Below are 14,859 nucleotides of genomic sequence, written 5' to 3' on the forward strand. Positions count from 1 at the left end.
TTCTGCTCTACCTGGTCTGGGATATGACTTGGTACTGGGATTTTTGAAAGCTCTCTGGGCGATTTGAACATGCAGCCAGGGTTGAGAGGTCATTTGTCTGGTGGAGGACCTTTTGGCAACACAGTTGGGAGTGCAGGGGGCTCAGGGCAGCTCTGACATAGACCCTAGCACCACCAGGTCTGGTCCCTATTATGCTTTTGACTTTCTCAGTTCTGCCATTTATCTCTCTTTCAATTTCAAATTTTTGAACTAAATTTTAAATTTGTTATATTTTTTTCCCAAAAAGTTATTTTTTTTCTTCTCTGTTTGTTCCTGTTTTATAACATTTAGTTCTTGTTTCAAGGCTATAACTGCTATATGGATATACATCTCTCCCACTCTGAGGTTATTTAAAAAAAAAATATATATATAGTTTTGGATTCTGCATTGTTTCTGTTTTCTTCAATTTCCTTTTTTACTGTTTTGTTTGTTTGCTTGTTTTACTTTGTCTTTAATATCGGAAACTTCCTTCAAGTATCTGGTCATCCTTTTGTTTATATTTTATGATGAGACACTAAAAAGCTGATAGAAGGTGCTATGTGGATGGGCAGGTTGGCAAACTGGCCTTTTGCATGGTACAACCACCTCAGTTCAGTTTCTGTAAGTCTTTTCTCTGGAGTTTTTTTTTTTTTTTCCCCAAAGAAGGAGCCTCTGGTTTTCTGCGGGGGAATGAATGGAGGGAGACGGTGCTGGGCCAGGCTGTGACATGCATCCTATCTGCTTTTGTTCAAACAGGCCCTTCCTCCTGGATTCTTTGCATCCCTTTCTCTTCTCTTCCTAAACCTGTTTTCCTGATAGTTTGCTCTGGCCCCAGAGAGGTTGGGGTACTGTGGAAAGTCTTCGAATCAGCCAGACCTGGGTCTGAGAACTGACAGTGCCCCACTTTCTCTGTGGCTAACTTTCCCAGACCCTACTTCTCCATCTGCACGACACACCCCAGATCTGGCATATTGCCTGGAACTGTGGTCTTCTGTGACTTTGGATGCTGCTGCTACTACCTTTATCATTCCGCTGTTATATGAAACCCGGTCCTTCCTTCACAACGGAAAACTCTGCTCATGCGGGCATTTGGGACCTCACCTCACAGTGACAACCTCTCATCATCATCCTGGAGCCCCTGCTCTTGGCTCCTATCTCTCTCCTCCTCATTCCTTCCTTCCAGGATTGTCCTGTGAACTTCAAATCCTTCTCTCCTTTCTCCCTGTGATGTCTTACCAGCCAAATCAAGGCATTGGGGTCCCACCTTTTAACCCAAGATCTTCTTAATGTAGTTTTCTAAGTAAAGACAGTTATTTTTTTCCTGCAAGATGAATTCTGGTGACAGCTGTTAAAATATATGCAGGCACACTTCGATTTATTGAGTTTCAATTTATTGTACTTCCCAGATATTGTGTTTTTTTAAACAAATTAAAGTTTTGTGGCAATCCTGATTCCAGCAAGTCTATTGGTGCTAATTTTTCCAACAGCATGTGCTTATATGTCTCTGTGTCACATTTTGGTAATTCTCACAATACAAATTTTTTTCTTTTCCTTTTTTCTTTTTTTTGAGACACAGTCTCGCTCTGTCTGCCCAGGCTGGAGTGCAATGGCGCGATCTCGGCTCTTTGCAACCTCTGCCTCCCAGGTTCAAGCGATTCTTGTGCCTCAACTTCCCAAGAAGCTGGGATTACAGGCACACGATGCCTGGCTAATTTTTGTAATTTTAGTAGAGATGGGGTTTCATCATGTTGGCCAGGCTGGTCTCAAACTCCTGACTTCAAGTGATCCACCTGCCTCAGCCTCCCAAAGTGCTGGGAATACAGGTGTGAGCCTCCGTGGCTGGCCAAACTTTTTCCATTATCATATGTGTTATGGTGATCTGTGATGAGTAATCTTTGATGTTACTATTGTAATTGTTCTGGGAAACCCCAAACCATGCCCAGATAAGATGGGGAACTTAATAGATAAATGTTGCCTGTGTTCCGATGGCTCCACCAACCGGCCATTCCCCCATCTCTCTCCCTATGTTGGGTCTACCTATTTTCTGAGACACAGCAATATTGAAATTAGGCCAGTTGATAACCCTATCATGGCTTCTAAGAGTTCAAGTGAAAGGAAAAGGTGCAGGTCTCTCCTTTTAAATAAAAAGCTAGAAATGATGAAGTTTAGTGGGGAGGCAGCCTTCATAGCTAGACAGGAGGAGTCTGCCTTCAAAGGATAGGCTGACTCTTTTGCTAGGAGCTAATGCAGTTGATGACTTCAAGTGGGAAGTCAATGCTCATTCATCATTCCGAATACCCTAGGGCACTTAAGAATGATGCTAAATCTATTCTGCCTGTTCACTACAAATGGAATGACAAAGCCTGGATAACAGTGCATCTGTTTATAACATGGTTTCTTGAATACTTTAAGCCCACTGTTGAGACCTACTGCTTAGAATAAAAGATTCCTTTCAAAATATTACTGCTCATTGACAATGCATTTGATCACCCAAGAGCCCTGATGGAGCTGTCCAAGCAGATTAATGTTTTTGTGCTTGCCAACACAACATCCATTCTACAGCCCATGGATCAAAAAGTAATTTTGACTTTCAAGTCTTATTACCTAAGAAATATATTTCATAAGGCTATAGTTGCCATAGAGAGTGATTCTTCTGATGGATCTGGGCAAAGTAAATTGAAAACCTTCTGAAGAGGATTCAGTATTCTAAATGTCAATATTTGTGATTCAAGGGAGGAGGTCAAAATATTGACATTAACAGGAGTTTAGAAGAAGTTGATTTCAACCCTTAGGGATGATGTTGAGGGGCTTCAGCAGAGGAAGTAACTATAGATGTGTTGGAAACAGCAAGAGAATTGAAATTAGAATTGGAGCCTGAGGATGTGACTGAATTGCTGCCATGTTATGGCAAAACGAACGGATGAGGAGTTGCTTCTTTTTCATGAATAAAGAAAGTGGTTTCTTGAGATGGAAACTACTCCTGGTGAAGATGCTGTGAACATCACTGAAATGGCAATAAAGGATTTGGAATACTACATCAATTTAGTTAATAAGGTAGTGGCAGGATTTGAGAGAACTGACCCCAGTTTTGAAAGAAGTTCTACTGTTAAAATGCTATCAAACAGCATCACATGCTACAGGGAAATCTTTTGTGAAAGGAAGAGTCAATTGATGCAGCAAACTTCACTGACGTCTCATTTTAAGAAATTGCCACAGCCATCCTAACTTCCAGCAATCACCACCCTGATCAGTCCTCAGCCATCAACATTGAGGCAAGACCTTTCACCAGCAAAAAGATTACAACTTGCTGAAGGTTCAGAAGATCATTTGCATTTTTAGCAATAAAGTATTTTAAATTAAGTTATATACATTGTTTTTAGACATAATGCTATTATACCATTAATAGACTACAGTATAGTGTAAATATCACATTTATATGCACAGAAAAACCAAAAAGTTTGTGTGACTCACTTTATGGTGACATTTGCTTTATTCTGGTGGTCTAGAACTGAACCTGCACTATCTCTGAGGTATGCCTGTATCTTCCTCTATCTCAGTGGGTCTCCAAACCACCAGGAGGAAATGCTAAACACAGATTGCTGCACCTTAGCCCCAGCCTCAGAGTTTCTGATTCAGCCTGTCTGGGATAAGCCTGAAAAACTGCATTTCTCTTCTTTTCTTTTTTAAATTTTACTTTAAGTTCTGGGATACATTTGCAGAATGTGCAGGTTTATTGCATAGGTATACATGTGCCATGGTGGTTTGCTGCACCCATCAACCCATCATTTAGGTTTCAAGCCCCGCATGCATTAGGTATTTGTCCTAGTGCTTTCCCTCCCCTTGCACCCCATCCCCTGACAGGCCCTGATGTGTGATGTTCCCCTCCCTGTATCCATGTGTTCTCATTGTTCAACTCCCACTTATGAATGAGAACATGTGGTGTTTGGTTTTCTGTACCTGTGTTAGTGTGCTAAGAATGATGGTTTCCAGCTTTATCCATGTCCCTGCAAAGGACATGAGCTCATTCTTTTTCATGGCTGCGTAGTATTTCATGGTGTATATGTGCCACATTTTCTTTATCCAGTCTATCATTGATGGGCATTTGGGTTGGTTCCAAGTCTTTGCTATTATGAATAGTGCTGCAATAAACATGTGTGTGCATGTGTCTTTATAGTAGAAAGATTTATAATCCTTTGGGTATATACCCAGTAATTGGATTGCTGGGTCAAATGGTATTTCTGGTTTTAGATTACTGAGGAATCACCATGCTGTCTTCCACAGTGGTTGAACTAATTTACACTCCCACCAACAGTGTAAAAGTTTTCCTATTTCTTCACAGCCTTGCCAGCATCTGTTGTTACCAGACTTCTTAATGATCACCATTGTAACTGGCATGATATGGTATCTCATTGTGGTTTTGATTTGCATTTCTCTAATGACCAGTTATGATGAGCTTTCTTTCATATGTTTGTTGGTAACATAAATGTCTTCTTTTGAGAAGTGCCTGTTCATATCCTTTGCCCACTTTTTGATGGGGTTGTTTGCTCTTTTCTTGTAAATTTGTTTAAGCTCCTTGTAGATTCTGGATATTAGACCTTTGTCAGATGGGTAGATTGCAAAAATTTTCTCCAATTCTGTAGGTTGCCTGCTGACTCTGATAGTAGTTTCTTTTGTAGTGCAGAAGCTCTTTAGTTTAATTAGATCCCATTTGCCAACTTCGGTTTTTGTTGCAATTGCTTTTGGTGTTTTATTCATGAAGTCTTTGCCCATGCTTATGTCTTGAATGGTATTGCCTAAGCTTTCTTCTAGGGTGAAAACTCGCATTTCTAACATGTTCCTGAGTCAGGTTGATGCTGCTGGTCTATGAACTACAGTTTGAGAACCACTGATAACACCTTATTATAATCATTATAGTTTTTAGGTGAGAGGATTAAATGGGCAAATTAATGCCAAGTACTCAGCACCATACCTGGTATTCGTATACATTCCACAAGTGCTGGCTACGATTCTGAAGGGTGGCCTGATGAGTCTCATCCCTTGTAGTTGGTATTGCAATCACACTTCCTTCCATCTCATGCTATAATCTTCTCTAAACAGGTAATCCAGACAAGGTACTGGAATTTATAGTCGTCACAGAGAATCAAATTGTGAGAGTATTCAATCTGACCTTTCAATTGGCATGAGGAAACTGAGGTCTGAAGAGACAAAATGACTTTCCCAAGGCCACATGGCAAGTCAGAGGCAGCGTCTCTATGCTCTCCTTTTCTTATGTAATGAATGGGCTGGGTGGCATTTTCCCTTTCCCGTTCTTGTACTGACATTTCTGGGAATATGTGAAACATAAGGCAAGTACTTATACCCCGAAATTATATCAGGAAGATTACTGAATAAAAAAGTGGCTATATAGCACACACATACTAAATGTGAAGCTCACAGGTTTTGCAGCCAGGACTGAAAAACCACTGCTGTAGCACGTTGCCTTCTGAAGTGAATGCCCAAGGCTTCTATAGTTGGGCACATCTGCTCCCTGTCTCCTGGCTTACCTCATTCCAGGGCTACAGAATGTCCTTTCCCAAGGGAGCAGATTCATACTGCTTCCAAGGTCTGAGATCCTGAAGTGAGCCTTCCCCATCCGCCACAACAGAAAGTAAAAGTAGAACCTGTTGTAACTATTCTATCTCAGTTTGTTCAACAAACAATTATTGAGCACTTGACAACTGTGTATAAGGTGCAGTGATAATTGAGTGGATGGTCCAGAGGGGGTCAAGATAGAGCAGCTGCCACCTGGAGATGTTCATGATATGGACTTTTCCAAGAGAAAGGGTCCAACTGGAAAGATGTACCTGATTCTTAGGCTTCTGTTTGGATGTTTTTTTTTTTTTTTGCTTTTGAAGGGGTGCAGCATTCCTGGAGGTACTGCAATACCAGGTCAATGTGTAGAGTGAACAGCGTAAGCTCCTATTCCATCTCCCTGCTCCAAAAATCCATTTAATATGCTGTCCTCGGATAGAGGACGTATCAGATATTAAAATGATAAGAACAGATACCACACTTGATCTTAGCCAAAAGGCTGAGAAGTGATGCTGCCTGTGTCTTGAGTTCATTCTCTCCCTACTGATATTATTTTCTTCCCCTTGGCAGGAAGATGATGCCTGTTAGGAAGCCTCTGAGGTTCCTGTTCCTTTCTGCTGGATTTATGCTGCTGCCAGTATCGGGGCAGTTTCTACCACCCACAAATCTCCTTGTTAAATAACCAGGCCTCTTCCCATGGGGAATGCTTTCATTAAAAGAGGCAGCCACTGCTGCACAGACCTGCAGGCTTCTCAGGGCTAAAGCGGGCGGGGGTGCAGTGGGCAAAGCCAATGGAGGCACAGGCTGGGTTGTGGCGGTCTCCTGGGGGGCCCTCCCTATTAATGAGGGTGCAGGCATGCAGGTGACCCTTTGAAGATGTGTCCTGAAGCTCTCTCATGGTGATCAATGACAGGAACCCAGACTTCTGCGTTAGCCAAATGATAAGTTTGGCCTCTTTTATGAGGAAAGGAACTCCTTATTGGAAACCAAATTACAAATTAATTAGCAGCTTCCTCTTGGGCTGGGTGTAAACATCAGCACCACCCAATGATGAATTTCTATCATGAGCCCCCTCACTGCAAGGGCATAAAATGGCCCGGGCGGCATGGGGATCTGTAGACATCCAGGCAGCTGTGGCTGAGGAGAAAGGGCCTCCCCAACATGACATCTGCCTGCTGTGTCACCAACAACTTGCAAGCCTCTCTCAAGAGCTGCCCCCAGCCTGCCACGATCTGTTCTAGCAGCGTGAACTGCCGGCCTGAGCTGTGCCTGGGCTATGTCTGCCAGCCCATGGCATGCCTGCCTTCTGTCTGCATGCCCACCACCTTCCGGCCAGCCAGCTGCCTCTCCAAAACCTATCTAGCCAGTTCCCGCCGGGCAGCCAGTGGCATCTCCAGCTCCACGGGCCCCAGCAGCTGGTACCGCGAAGGGGCCTTCAATGGCAATGAGAAGGAAACCTTGCAGTTCCTGAACGAGCGCCTGGCCAGCTACCTGACGAGGGTGCGGCAGCTGGAGCAGGAGAATGCGGAGCTGGAGAGCAGGATCCAAGAGGCCTCTCACTCCCAGGTGCTCACCATGACTCCTGACTACCAGTCTCATTTCAGGACCATTGAGGAGCTCCAGCAGAAGGTAAGGGCAGCGGTGAGGTGAACAGGCTCTCTGGGAAGGGATCTGGACTAGTCGGCATTCCAGCTTGGAATCTTGTTAGCTTATTAAGCTATGTTCAAGACAAAGAGACCTCCCTAGGGCATAGGGTTATTTTATAATTCGGGCACTCAGCCAGAGGCTTTCATATGGAGAGATCTGGGATCTAGTCTTGGTTCTACCATTGCCTCATTGCATGACTTTGGGAGGTCCCATCCCTTCCACAGGCCTCAGTTTTCTCATCTGTAAAACAGGGATAATAATGGTCGTTATCTAATGGGGTTGTCAAAAGGATTCGATGAGATGATGCAGGTCAACTGCTTGGAACAGCCCCTGGTCCACGGGGAGTTTTCAGTAAATGTCAAAGACCCTTCGAACTGTCACATGAGTGACTTCAGACATGAGATTCTTTCCTTCCACATTGCTCGGAGCATCCAAAATGGGGAATTTGAATTTATGAAGCTCCAGGTTCTTAAAAAATACATCTCAAGTTCTCCTTGGACTAGCAATTCACTAAATATCTCCCAGAGTTCCAGGGAAGAGGAACTTCTGCAGGGATGGCTGCAGGGCTGCTGGATCCTACCTTTGCTGCTGTCTTCTCTTCGTTTCGGTTCTTATTCCTTCTTCTCATCCTGAACTAACCCTTTCCATGTGCCTTGGTCTACAGATTCTGTGTACCAAGGCAGAGAACGCCAGGATGGTCGTGAACATTGATAATGCCAAACTGGCTGCTGATGACTTCAGGGCAAAGTGAGTTTGGCCAGGGGATTGGAGCGGGGGAGGTACTGTCCTCATAGGCTCTGGGGCAGCTTTCCATTAGTTTCACGGAGGGTTGGAAAGTGCCGGCAGTTTAAGGCCTTCCTGAGTTCTGCATTCAGTTCCACCCTTGGTTGCTGACCCTGTCCTTGTGCAGGTATGAGGCGGAGCTGGCCATGCGGCAGCTAGTGGAGGCCGACATCAATGGCCTGCGCAGGATCCTGGATGATCTCACTCTGTGCAAGGCTGACCTGGAGGCCCAGGTGGAGTCCCTGAAGGAGGAGCTGATGTGCCTCAAAAAGAACCATGAGGAGGTAAGGTTGGAAGTCCTGCTGAAGTGGCCCCAGGAAGCAGAGGGGGAAGAACGTGGGGTATGGGGTTGGATAGGCGTGGGTTGAAATTCCCAAGCCTGCCACATGTTGTTTCAGTGACTTTGCCCAATTTATGGAATCTTCCTGAGCCCCCCTCATCTGTGAAACAGGGACAACACTCTCACGCAGGTTTATTGTGAGGATTTAACGGATAGGATATCCATCATGGAAATCCCCAAGGCATGGGTATGAAACACCTGCCACTTGGTCAATGCTCAGAAATGTAGCCCCCTTCCCTTCTGCATTTCCTGGGCTAGTGTGACTGCCAAGCACTCACTAGTGGCGACTGAATTTGTTTTCTCTCGAGAGTCACACAGCAGAGGTAGAGTGGTGCAGTGGTGCCAGGGTGAGTTATGTTCCAGATCTCACGTCGAATGGCCTGTCCATCTCTGCCCGGCTAAACTCTCAGAAGCAGTCCTATCTTTTCTGAGAGGGAGTAGAGCTGCAGTGGTCTCCTCCTTTTGCCTCCATCCTTATTTTGTCCTCTCTTCTGTTTGTATATAAAATGCTCAAGCTGAAGCCATAGGCAAACCCTTTACTTTCTGATTTTTCCTATCTCCTGAAGTTTCTCAGAGGGGAAGCCCTCTGCTTTGGGCACCTGTGTGCTGCCAAGCCCACCTGAGCCATGGTGTTTTTTTCCCTCCTCCCTGGTTGACTCTCAACCTCTTGACATGGGATTTGAATGGACAAGTGTCTCTGAATCTTGGCTGGGTTTCCTCAGGCTTAAGTGTAAAGTAACAATCAGTCACCACATACTTACCAAGCACCCTCGGGTGCCTGACTCATCTCGCTCAAATCAGAGAACTGGGAATGGCACCAAGAAGCCACTAATGAGAAGTTATCACACACCCTGGCAGCCTCAGTGACAACTTTCCCTCTTTGGCAGCCAAGCCTGGGAGACAGCTGCCCTAACTCGGGCCTTTAACTAGTCAAGCCAGGCTCCTGCTACCCTCCTCCCAGGATGAACACAGGCGCAGAGGGTGACTGGGAATACTAGGGGCACCGGTTTCCCATTTTAGCCCAAATGCATCAAACAAACCCGGGAGCTGCTCTTGGATTCTGCCAAAGTGGTAGGAAGTGTTGTGTTACAGTGAGGTTCCCATCACAGGGGTATTCAGCTGGAGTTTGAAGAGCACTGGGATGCTGCCGAGTGGACGGCAGTCCTTGGGGGCCATCTAATGTTTCAATCTTTAGCAACTTTTGTTGCATCTTTTCATGTCTCCCTGGGGAGGTAAGCTGGGATCATAGGATTGTCGCACTTGCCTGGAGCTCTTGTGCCTTTTCAGGAAGTCGGGTCCCTTCGATGCCAGCTTGGGGACCGTCTTAATATCGAGGTGGATGCCGCACCCCCGGTGGACCTGACTAGGGTGCTGGAGGAGATGCGGTGTCAGTATGAGACCATGGTGGAGGCCAACCGCAGGGATGTCGAGGAATGGTTCAATATTCAGGTGAGTCTCTCACAGTGGGGGTGGCCTCCTCCAAGTCCCCAGGAAGGGACTCCAGCCTTCTCCTTCCCCCCACTGCAGATGGAGGAGCTTAACCAGCAGGTGGCTACAAGCTCTGAGCAGCTTCAGAACTACCAGTCAGACATCATTGACCTGAGACGCACGGTCAACACGCTGGAGATTGAGCTGCAGGCCCAGCACAGCCTGGTGAGAGCTGCTGGGTGGGCACCCTCCCTCTGGATCCCAGGCAGCACTGAGCGTAGATGCAGGTCCCCAGGAAAGAGGAAGAGGAGGCCCAGATTTTGGCCACCATGGATGCTCATCCTGTTGACTTTTCCTGGAGGGAGGTTTCTCCTGAGATCCAGCTCAGAGATCAAAGAGGGATGTTTCAAATCAGACGTGGGTTAGGTGGACACTGTCAAACTCAACTTCACAACAAAGCTTGTTCTGTGCTTAGCCTGCCCTTCCAAACCTATGGATCTCAATATTACTCATCCTGATGCCCAGGTTCTTCTCTGGACCAACTGAACCAGAGTCTCTGGAGGTGGGGTCTGATCATGGTTTTTTTTTTTTTTTTTTTTTGAGATGGAGTCCTACTCTGTTACCCAGGCTGGAGTGCAGTGGCATGATCTCAGCTCACTGCAACCTCTGCCCCAGCTGGGTTCAAGTGATTCTCCTGCCTCAGCCTCCCAAGTAGCTGGGATTACAGGCATGCACCACCATGCCCTGTTAATGTTTGTATTTTTAGTAGAGATGGGGTTTCACCATGTTGGCCAGGCTGGTCTCGAACTCCTGACCTCAGGTGATCCACCCACCCTGGCCTCCCAAAGTGCTGGGATTATAGGAGTGAGCCACTGCGCCCGGCCGGTCATGGGTATTTTTTTGAGGGCTTCCATGTGGCGCTAATGTGCAGCCAGGTTTGAAAACACTGTTTTAAATGATGCCAGCAGGGAGGTACTTGGGAAATCTCAGATCTAAAGCCTGAAGCCAGACAAAGGTTGCAGAAGGAAGAAGGGATTTAGAATTAGATTTACGAGTAGAAACTATGGTTCCATCATGTACCAGCTGTTTACCCTTGAACAAGTTATTTGACCTTTCTGGGCTTCCGTTTCCAAAGTGACTGATGTAGGGAGGGCTCATTCCCAGTATCATGGGAGATTTGGCTCTTCTTGGTTCTTTCTGAAGCAGGCCATGGTAAACAGCTTCCTTCCTCATAGTTATGTCTTCCGTTGCCTTAGAGGGACTCGCTGGAAAACACACTGACAGAGAGCGAGGCCCGCTACAGCTCCCAGCTAGCTCAGATGCAGTACATGATCACCAACGTGGAGGTCCAGCTGGCTGAGATCCGGGCTGACCTGGAGCGGCAGAACCAGGAGTACCAGGTGCTGCTGGACGTCCGGGCCCGGCTGGAGAGTGAGATCAACACATACCGGAGCCTGCTGGAGAGCGAGGACAGCAAGTACGCAGGCCCAGCTGAGGCTTACAGATATGTGGGCAGGGATTCTGGGAGGTTATAGGAAACAACTGGATCTACCCTTGAGGGACCATCAGCTTCGAACCCTGTCCTGACTATGGAGCCATTAAGAAGCTGGTATGCTCTGAAGGAAGTCAGGCAGTTGTGTTCATGCTGCCATCCTGAACCAGACCCCTCGGAGACTACTCTGTCTCATTAAGTACCCACTATGGGGCAGGTGCTATGGAGGGCACCAAGACAGAGGAAGACAGGGCATCTGCCCTCCCATCATTTCCATATGTTTAGGGAGATAGGGAGACAGGTGGCTGGAGGTTATGGCATGTCGGGAGCTTAGGATGAAAAGCAGCTTTGTTAATAGGACCTGCATGATCCTGCTCCTGCCTCTTACCCTAGCCTCACCTGATAGCTCCATTGCTCTCCGAAGGGAGATTTTGGCATGTTGGGAGGACAATAGGAAGCCTTGTGTAATTGAGCCCTGCTGGGGAGCAGGACAGGCAAGATCAGCCGGTGCCCATTTATGGAGAACGACATGGGTCATGCTGGGAAGGGAGGGTTTTATTTTATAGGCGAGTGGAAGGCCTTACTATTGTTTTGAGGAGGAAATGAGAGAATTTACTGGATGTCTTCTCCACTAGATGGTAGACATCTAGAATGCAGAGACATTATAATACATTTTTATTCCTTGTACGTGGCACATAGTAGATGCTCAGTAAATGTCTCTCAAGCTCAAAGCTGTTCTTCAGAAAGATGGCCCTGATAGCAGCAGGAAGAACTGAGTAGAAGGAGGGGAACCAGGCAGGGAAGCTGTCCAGGAGGCCCTGGCCACAGCCTAGGTAAGCAATGGGGAGGGCCTGAGTTAGGGCAGCAGAGGCATCAGCTGTAGACACTGTGCAGGTAGAATCAGCAGGACTTGCTGGCTGTCTGAATGCAGGGTACCTCTGGGCCGTGGACACCCAGTGGGCTGATGACTGTTGTAGCTATTTCTTATTCTGCATTTGGCTTTGCTTCTCTGTTATTCAGAATCTATAACTTCAGGGCAAGTGCTGTGTCAAATATTTGCAAGGACCAGGCCATTACCATGCATGAATGACATGGGTCATATGGAGATGGTGGAAAGGCAGAAAGCTCTTGCCTTGTCCAATCCAGGCAGTGGCATGCCCTCAGGGCCACTTCTACTGTGTGAGAAGCAGGTCCAGTATTGCTGATCTTCCGATAGTTCCAGGGAAACTGAGAATCTGGATTTTTAAAAATGTCAAATTCTCCTGATTCTTAAGTATTTTCAACAAATTAAAGAAAATATATACTGCCAGGCAAATGGAACACATTTCAGGTTGCACATGATCCTCAGGCCTCCCGTTGGTTCTGTGAGCTACTGGGTTTCCATCCAGCATCCAGTGTGTTGGTCCTGGTTTTGAGCGCATGCCTGTCAGTCTCTGAGATCATCCTTTTTCCTTTCACCATATATTCATTCTTCATTCATTTATTATTTTGTCTGATCCAAATATTCTTATTAGGTGCCTGTTCTATGCCAGGCATGCAGGGTGGGCATGTGTCTCTGGCTGCTGGCCTCACTGCTTGGCAGGGGAGACAGATCATAATAGAATGATTACTAATCACGATGAAAGGAGTTACATGTACCATGGGGGCTTGTCTCAGAGAGGCAGGGGAGGCTTCAAGGAGGACATGACAGTTGAGTTGAGCTCTTAAACAAGAGAAGAAATGTAGGTGAGTGGAGAGGGAAGAGGGTTCCAGAGATGTATGGCACAGGGCATAAGGCCTGTGGCCTTAGCAGCACAGTCCCTGCAAGGAGCTGGAAGAAGGTCAGAGTACCTGCAGCTCCGAGAGCAACGGAGCTATGAGGTGAGGCTGGGGCAAGAGGTGGGAGCAAGATCATGCAGGTCCTATTAAGGAAGTTGCTTTTCTTTATTTTATTTTATTTTACTTTAAGTTCTGGGATACATGTGCAGAACGTGCAGGTTTGTTACATAGGTATACATGTGCCATGGTGGTTTGTTGTAACTATCAACCAGTCATCTAGGTTTTAAGCCCTGCGTGCATTAGATACTTGATTTAATGTTCTCCCTCCCTACTCCCATCACTCCTCGACAGGCCCCAATGTGTTATGTTCCCCTCCCTGTGTCCATGTGTTCTCCTTGTTCAACTCCCACTTATGAGTGGGAACATGCAGTGTTTGGTTTTCTGTTCCTGTGTTAGTTTGCTGAGAATGATGGCTTCCAGAGGAAGCTGCTTTTCATCCTGAGCTTAAATGGAAGCCACTGAAGGTTTTAGGCAGGGGAGGGACATAACTGGATTTGTGACTATAGAAGATTGCTGTGGCTACTAAGTGGACAGTGGTTAGGCAGGGCCCAAGCTGGCTTGGGGAGATCAGTTAGGAGGCCATGAGGTGACTCAGGCAAAGATGGCGGAGGTTGGGACCAGGGAGGCTGAGCAGAGGAAGCATGGTAGATGGGGTTGAGAGGCATCCGAGGGGAGAATTGGCAGGACCTGTGGCCGAGTGGGCCTTCTCTACTAATCCTGTCCCTCTGTGACTTTCTCCTGCAGGCTGCCCTGTAACCCATGCTCCACTCCTTCCTGCACCCCATGTGTGCCCTCCCCATGTGTGCCCTCCCCATGTGTGCCCCGCACCGTCTGTGTGTCACGCATCATCGGCGTGCCTTGCTCACCCTGCCCCCAGGGCCGCTACTGAAGCCCCTTTGTGCTGGTGGATCCTAGAGGGCCTGGGGCTGGGCAGCCTGGTATTCAGTGGCCACCAAAAGAGCCGGGCCAGCCCTGGCCAGCAAGGAAGACCCTGAGCAGGACCGTGGATCACCTGCAACAAGCTCTGATACTCCAGCGGGTGCTCAAGCCCTCATCACTTCAAAACTGCCTCTTTTTTTCAATGGGTAAACTGTCCTCTTTGGTGATGTTTCTGGTTGTCTGTGCTGCCTCAAAGAGCATGTGTTGTTAGTTAACTGGCAAATAGAGCTGCACTCAATGGCTTTGCAAACATGTCTGTCTTTCTTTGTCACTTACGCTGCTGCATCCACAGGCCAATCCTACTCAATTGGGCTCAAGAGGAAGGGGCAAATTCTGTATTTATTTTTATGCTCCTTCTGCTTCCATAGAGGCTTGAGAGGTGTACACTAAAAAGGCCTCATGCCGTAAACCAGTTAAAACTAATCAATTACTCTAGAGCCAAGTAATAAAAGAACAAAGAGAGGAGGGAGATAATCATGCCAGAAACCTAGGCCAAATTACTGTAATTGAGAATCATACCGTAATTAAACCCACCCCTAAATCTCATTACAGCTGGTACAATGGGATCATTCATTCTTTCAAAATATCTTCAATAAGCAGCTACTGGGTGCAGGTTCTGAATTAGGGGCTGGCTAGTCCAGGGGAGAGCTCCCAGACACAATGTCAGTAATGCCTCATTTAATCCTTGCAACAATCCATGAGAAAGAGACCATTATTTCATCCATTTTGTAAATGAGGAAACCGAGGCCCAGAGAAGTTAAGAAACTCGCCCAAACTCACACAGCTTGTAAGTGGCGGACCCAGGACTGAAATCGAGGCCTTT

At 46.7% G+C, this 14,859-nt stretch overlaps 1 protein-coding gene across 1 annotated transcript; it reads left to right on the forward strand.

Moving 5' to 3' along the window:
• Positions 1-6,688: 6,688 nt before the first annotated feature.
• On the forward strand, positions 6,689-14,582 carry KRT32 (keratin 32, type I). Its single transcript, XM_011998903.1, has 7 exons — positions 6,689-7,218; positions 7,901-7,983; positions 8,147-8,303; positions 9,647-9,808; positions 9,887-10,012; positions 11,044-11,264; positions 13,842-14,582. The coding sequence occupies exons 1-7, from the start codon at positions 6,751-6,753 to the stop codon at positions 13,984-13,986; spliced, it is 1,362 nt and encodes a 453-aa protein (XP_011854293.1). The 5' UTR covers positions 6,689-6,750; the 3' UTR covers positions 13,987-14,582.
• Positions 14,583-14,859: the final 277 nt, after the last annotated feature.

This window comes from Mandrillus leucophaeus, unplaced genomic scaffold (genome assembly GCF_000951045.1).
Source record: "Mandrillus leucophaeus isolate KB7577 unplaced genomic scaffold, Mleu.le_1.0 Scaffold58, whole genome shotgun sequence".
Lineage (NCBI taxonomy): Eukaryota > Metazoa > Chordata > Mammalia > Primates > Cercopithecidae > Mandrillus > Mandrillus leucophaeus.

Bases quoted from the DNA above. Each gene is read 5' to 3' on its own strand.
- KRT32 (XM_011998903.1), top strand. From the start codon at position 6,751: ATGACATCTGCCTGCTGTGTCACCAACAACTTGCAAGCCTCTCTCAAG. The intron at 8,304-9,646 runs GTAAGGTTGGAA...GTGCCTTTTCAG, and splicing joins TCAAAAAGAACCATGAGGAG to GAAGTCGGGTCCCTTCGATG. The intron at 9,809-9,886 runs GTGAGTCTCTCA...CCCCCACTGCAG, and splicing joins AGGAATGGTTCAATATTCAG to ATGGAGGAGCTTAACCAGCA.